Below are 6,532 nucleotides of genomic sequence, written 5' to 3'. Positions count from 1 at the left end.
GCACTTATCTTAGATGTCCGAGTAAAGTTCTGTGCTGGTGGCACTTAATTGAGCTGACCACCATCGGTACGAGAATAGTGGCACTTATTTGAGTTGTCCGGTTACACTTTGGTGCGCTCCTCATAAACTTCGAAAAGAGTTATTTGGAAATACTTTTATAACGGACGGAGGGTTCGTTATCAGTCGTTCGACTCGCCGACCAAGTAACTACCTAGGACCTCAACAGAAGCGAACTCCCAGGATCAAGTGGAACAGCAGCGGTGGAAAACAGACATATCGCGAAACCAACATCCAAGGGCTTCCGGAGTCACACACGGAAAAAAAATTTGGTTATAGTAAATAGTTAGATCCCTGTGTGCAAAAATTGGTGCTATAGATGTCACATAGAGTTCTCATTTAGCAATGCGAAGTTATAAATTAATGCCTATTAACTTCTTTGAGATATACTTGGTACGCCAAACGCCAGGTTGATTGATATTATAAATACGATATTAGGTTAGGTGAGGTATCATATACATCTCTATAACCTCGCATGGTAATTATATTTAAGTAACAAAAGGTCAAATAGAAGTACATTTTACAGTTGAATAAACATCTAATGCAGGATCTATCAGAAGTTACAAAACAACGCATTCATGTCGCATAGAAGTACACATTATCAATAATTATAACGTCTATATGTGATCAATTAAATGCCTATATTTATATTCGCATGGATATCACATTGTTAACAACCTATTGCACATACTTTAAATGTAGAAAAGTACCTATTTATATTCATATATATTATTTATATATAAACCTACTTATCCAACATACCTAAGTTGATTGACTTGAATATATTTGTGTATTGTGTAATGTGTTCATGTAAGAATAAATTATAATAAAGTATTAATTTATTCATAATTTAATAATTAATATTTAGGTATTTAAATCACTTATAATAATATAACAACTAGGTAGGTACCTATAATATATTAATATATATAGGAATATACTATATAAAACCGCATAGCCAATAAACACAAAAGTAGATTGTAGGTAGTATGACTTACTTTATTGTGTACTTTATTACTTTTAAAACCTCAGTAGCTTGATATTATATATATATTAAAATACAATACTAATACTAGATAGTAGTAGTTAGTAAGATTATAGCAAAAATTATACACTAATTATTCTTATTAGGATAAAATATAGTATAGGAATAATAACAAATAACAGTATTATCCAAGTAAATGCATAATTTTATTTAGGTAATAAAGATCATGTAACAATGTAATTGCAACTGCTTTTACATCAGAAATATTAAGCATTCATCTACCACTGTCAGTATCTTCATTGTTATTTTTTAATCCTTTTCTTTTCCTTTTTCCTCGCCCAAGACTTCTTTCAGATTCTGATAAAAATATTTCTCTTTCTTTTTGTACTGCTTTATCATATGAATCTATATATATTTAAAAATTATGCAAAACAATAAGGTAAACGAAAATCACAATAAAACATACCATAACTTTCACCAATAATATTTACTGGGAAAGATGACCAGTCTACGTTTGGTTCATCTGCTTTTATTATCATTAAAGAAGTAACTCTTTGTTTACTTGGCCATCGACAGAAATCACCTGTACGGGTACTAAAGGTCCAATTACTTGGAATAACAGAATATTTATTTTCATCTTCAAAAAATCCTATTTTCCACTGAAAATATTAAAATAAAATAAATAATTATGTGCATAGTTTGCCTGTATATCTAAAAAGAATTAATTTAACTGTCAAAGACTGAAGACAACTATTTATTTGAGTATTCTTTGTTATCCTAATAATCCTACATTATGTGTTTACTAGATAAGTACTTAACTTAAAAATAAATGGTTTTCACAAAATTATTTTTCACCATAACTTTTCAAATGTTGAATTAGGTAGGTACCTACATAGGTACTTAGGTTAGGTTAGTTAGGTATTGTTAAAAAAATAAAATAAATTTAATATTTACTTATAGGTATAATAGTTATTCGCTCTATAGTTTTTATTTGAATCGTACCTAGGTATTTTAAAAGTTTTATATATGCAGGGTTGTAAAATATTAAATAGGTATCTACTTGGTATACCTATACTCAGATTCATAGGTGTCAATATGTCATACAGAGAGGACTGATTCAGTAAAAGAATCTGTAGAAGACCTAGGTGTATATTGATTACTGTCATTACTGATTAGGTATTAAGCATTAAATAATATGTAAAAACACTAAAAACATATTTTGTAAAACATCTTTCTTTGGACATTTTATTTTATATAACTATATCTATATTACTTAACATAATTTTTCAATACTTCCATCACTCTCCTTCGAGGTGTAAAGGCCTCTTCAGAAATGAGGAAATTTACCTATACCTGTGTTAACGTCACCATACACTGCAGCGGTGACGGTAAAATTCTATTGTCTTGGCGATTGTGCCAGGCTTCATTTTATATCTATGGCTGCAGTGTGTGCTGAGTGGTGATTGTGGGGGTCCTTTACATGTATGATTTAAAATATTATCTATTATAATTTTTAATTACCTGTTTTATTACTGGATCCATTTGTTATTTTCGATAAGTACACTGTACTCAAACACGGTGATCAGTGATTAAGAATCCGGAGTTGTAATCCGGAGACATAAAACGAATGTGTAACAATATAATATTCTGAAACGAGTGAAACGCAACTACGCAAGTACGCACCGTGCTAACAAGTAACAACAATAATATCATACTGTTATTACCAAATAAGTTGAATAAAAACAACCGAAAATAGCGGTAATGATAAATGATAATATATTAATAATACTTAAACAACCTCTCATATAAATATCATGCTGTTATTATTGTACTGCGATAATGAGATGTGTATGTGACTTCCAAAAGAAGTTAGAGAATTAATATTACTTATAATTAAATTTATAAATATCATTTACTATTTTTATTATTTGAAAATACCCAAGTACAATATATAACAAGATTTGCGACAACCTGAAGACGTTGTATTATAAATCTTATTATTAATGGGATGTTATGTTGTGAACTTCGAATAATTAAACCTCTCTATAACTTAAAAATTTAAGATAATATGAAACTTTTATTTTGCACACAATATTGACTTCCTGGAGAAGTTAAATTCAAAATAAATATAATTTGTACTTCTATGCGAGATACATTTTAGGACTTCTCATAGTCAACATAATTATTACATCTCTTATATACAACATCCTTAATAATTATTTTAAAATGTATCGTTAATTAACTATAGAAGTAAAATGGTGAGGTTACAATTAAAACTTAAAACCACTATCGCTGAGAACTAATGTTCATCATTTTGCACACAGGGATAGTTTCTAGTTGGTGTATTAAATAATTTAGTTGTGTCAAACAATATGTTTAGTTAAAAATACTAAAATGAATTAGTTGAACAATTATAGTCAAACCAACTTGCTTTATAGTTATTGCAACTATATAAACTAGTAATTCAAATATAACCATATGAAATGGTTGGTGTACAAATATTAAACAGTTATAGCAACCATAACCATGGCGAAATTTTCCCGCCTAATTCAAAAGTTAGAATTTTGTACCAATAATAATATGACTTATGAAATGTCAAATGATTAAAATTTGGTTTAAATACAATTAAAAACATTTGAACATTTCGAATAACTTTTGTCACATTACACATGTGATAGCGTTCAAGGAAAGATAGCTCGCATAGGTACTCCATGATGTGTTATTATTATATATTTTAGTATCTAAATGGTATATTATAGTGAATTTGCGTGTTTATATCTAATGCCTACTTATATAGTTCCAATTAAACGATATTCGTAAAAGAGGGTTAATCGTTTACACGTACGGATATGTAATTTCAAATAATCTAGAGTACTCGCTATTAAATCGAATTCTATGATTTTACAATCTTCCCAATAATCGTGATTTTTGATTTTGTATAAACATATACATGACGTGTTTAAAGAAGTTCCAGGACTTGCTACATTATTATTACAACTTATAAGCATTATTATAAGTTTACAATATTGTCATCGTCATTCGTTTGTGACCTGTGTTGCTTTTGCGATTAGATGTGTAAATGTATGATTTGTATTTTTATTATTTTTTTGAATATTTTATTATTAATACATTTGATACTAAATCAACTACCTAATATATACTATTTATATTTTTAATTATTTGTTTAATCTTAAACACAAAAACAAATTAAAAGTTGAATGATAAAATAAAAATATTAAGATTGTTTCAATAGTTTCAATAGTTTATAAAATCAATCGAATAAATAGATAGTTTAAAACTTTCGAGTAGTTACGATAGTTTTTACTCGATAGTGCCCATCACTACAAGCCACCTTCATTGAATGGATAAATGCAACATCCAATGGTTGAGTTAAATGTGTACTATTTGGAGGGAAGCATACAAAGTATATATTATTTTCTTTTCTACAAGTTTCAATAATATGAGGAGATAAATGTGAAGATAAATTATCCCCTTTGACAACTTTCTTCCCTGATTTTTTTTTTTTTTAAATGACGCAGCAGTGTTTTTTTCAAACCAATCTTGGAATATGTTTGCATTAAACCACCCTGAAAGACTAGTATTTTAGTGACAATTTTTGGGCCCATTTTGTGTCCAAGGTTCTCACAGACATTTTGCTTTGTAAACAGTGTAAGGTAGTAATATTTCTCCTTCAGCGTTTCCACACATCATAAGGCTAATAGAAAATTTAGAAGTGTTGCATATTCATTCTGGATATTTACATCCTCGCTTAACCAGGATTGTCAATTAAATTAGTTTCATCATAATTATAAATATTTTTAGGAAGTACACCAGACAGAGTTTTCTTTAAGTTTGTTATATAATCTTGTAAAGTATCTTTATTGATTGCAGCTCATTTTATATATGATTTATAAGGCCAAAAAAAGTTTTCCATTTTATGTTAAATAGTTTCCATTTTATCAAGAGTTTAATCTTATGTTAAATTATAGAAATCAGCAGGGACCAAATAAATTTCTGCACAGAACAGGATTCGTCCTAACAAGGGTCCGTATGAGACAGGTTTTATTGTACAATGTAATAATGTAATAGGTATATAGAATTAATGATAATTTTTTGATACTAAATTAAATCATACTTTTACTAATTTACACAAATCTAGAACAACTAAGTTATTCGATGGGCCATACAATGGGTATAGATAGAATACGGATATTCAGTTTGGATTTTTGTCTGTACGCCATTAAATTTACTTGCCATTATACTGAAACCATCATAATATGCCGAGCAACAACTGGTATAATTATTTAGTTGTTTTGAAGAAATCTATAATGGAAGTTGACAAAGCATTAGCATCTTACTTTTGAGATACATTAATAAACTTTAAAAATCTTTCATATTTTATAATATCTTTAACATAACATACACAAATTGTCATTTGTTCGTCTCTATACCATCTAATAAAACAAAAATAATAAATTACAATATTACATACACTTTTAGTAAACAATTACATATTTAACATAATATTTGTTAGTACCTTGCTTTATTACAAATGATAATAAAAAACTATCTTCATTAATTTCCTTAATGATAGTATCTGTTATTATTATTTATAATTATAACCTACCTAAGAGCACACATGTTCCATGTCCATTTTCCTCATTTTTGGCAAATCACTAAAGAAGTTTTGTTGCTTGTATAGCTTTAAAACTAGAACAAAAATATTCCTTTTTTTATAATTACTACCAAAATAAGTATTAATTATGAAGTATTTGAATTAAGACTGGCGGTTTTAGTTACTTTTACTATAAAAATCAATTAAATTAAATTAAAAGTCGGACATAGGACTTCTGTACACAAAAAATAATTTCAACATGGATATAAAACTGAAAATTAAAAAATTAAAATATCAAATATCGAAACTGTTTTTTTATTGTTTTTCGAAATTACAATATAAAAAAAACAAAATACAAATAAGTATTATGTAAAAATTAATTTTAAATTTCAATAAAAAAAAATAAAAAATAAAAATTAGTTAAAAAAATTAATTAAAAATGTTATACTTATTTAAATTTAATGGTCATCCAAAGTTTCTTGTTCGTCGTCTAAATTCCATAATGCTTGGTCTCTAATTCCATTAGCTGATGGTAAATTATCGAAAAAGAAAAAGTAGTCTTGAGGAATAACTCCTTTTTTATGAGGTTCATAAAGTCTCTTTTTTTGGCCTAAGACACTGGGTGTTGTTCATTATATTTTTTGGGAATATTAATGAATTTCCATGACATATTTTTATCGTTGATATTCATGTACTCAAAATTGTCTGCAGATATGTCATACTTATAGTTATAACAAACTGAATTTTCACCTCATACAAATCTCAACCATTTCAAATGAATCCATTTCACAGCTTTGCCCTTAAAACGTTCTTTTTCTGCTCGTCACTATTTTAGTACTCAAATTTTGAAGATCATAAACATCATCAAATCGATT

The 6,532-nt window shown here is 27.6% G+C and overlaps 1 protein-coding gene across 1 annotated transcript; it reads right to left on the bottom strand.

The window, feature by feature from the left end:
• Positions 1-1,316: 1,316 nt before the first annotated feature.
• Positions 1,317-2,669, bottom strand: LOC112596200. The gene is made up of 3 exons (XM_025341692.1): positions 2,564-2,669; positions 1,509-1,701; positions 1,317-1,447 (listed from the first exon to the last, which is right to left on the bottom strand). The coding sequence occupies exons 1-3, from the start codon at positions 2,582-2,584 to the stop codon at positions 1,317-1,319; spliced, it is 345 nt and encodes a 114-aa protein (XP_025197477.1). The 5' UTR covers positions 2,585-2,669.
• Positions 2,670-6,532: the final 3,863 nt, after the last annotated feature.

The sequence above is a fragment of the Melanaphis sacchari genome, unplaced genomic scaffold (genome assembly GCF_002803265.2).
Source record: "Melanaphis sacchari strain LSU unplaced genomic scaffold, SCAv2.0 Contig30_pilon_pilon, whole genome shotgun sequence".
In the NCBI taxonomy this organism is placed as follows: Eukaryota; Metazoa; Arthropoda; class Insecta; order Hemiptera; family Aphididae; genus Melanaphis; species Melanaphis sacchari.
This window is presented reverse-complemented; position numbering and strand designations above follow the sequence as displayed.

Excerpts from the sequence above, each read along its gene's own strand:
- LOC112596200 (XM_025341692.1), bottom strand. The coding sequence starts at position 2,584 with ATGGATCCAGTAATAAAACAG. Across the intron at positions 1,702-2,563 it reads TGGATCCAGTAATAAAACAG|TGGAAAATAGGATTTTTTGA; the intron begins GTAATTAAAAAT and ends TAATATTTTCAG. Across the intron at positions 1,448-1,508 it reads TATTATTGGTGAAAGTTATG|ATTCATATGATAAAGCAGTA; the intron begins GTATGTTTTATT and ends AAATATATATAG.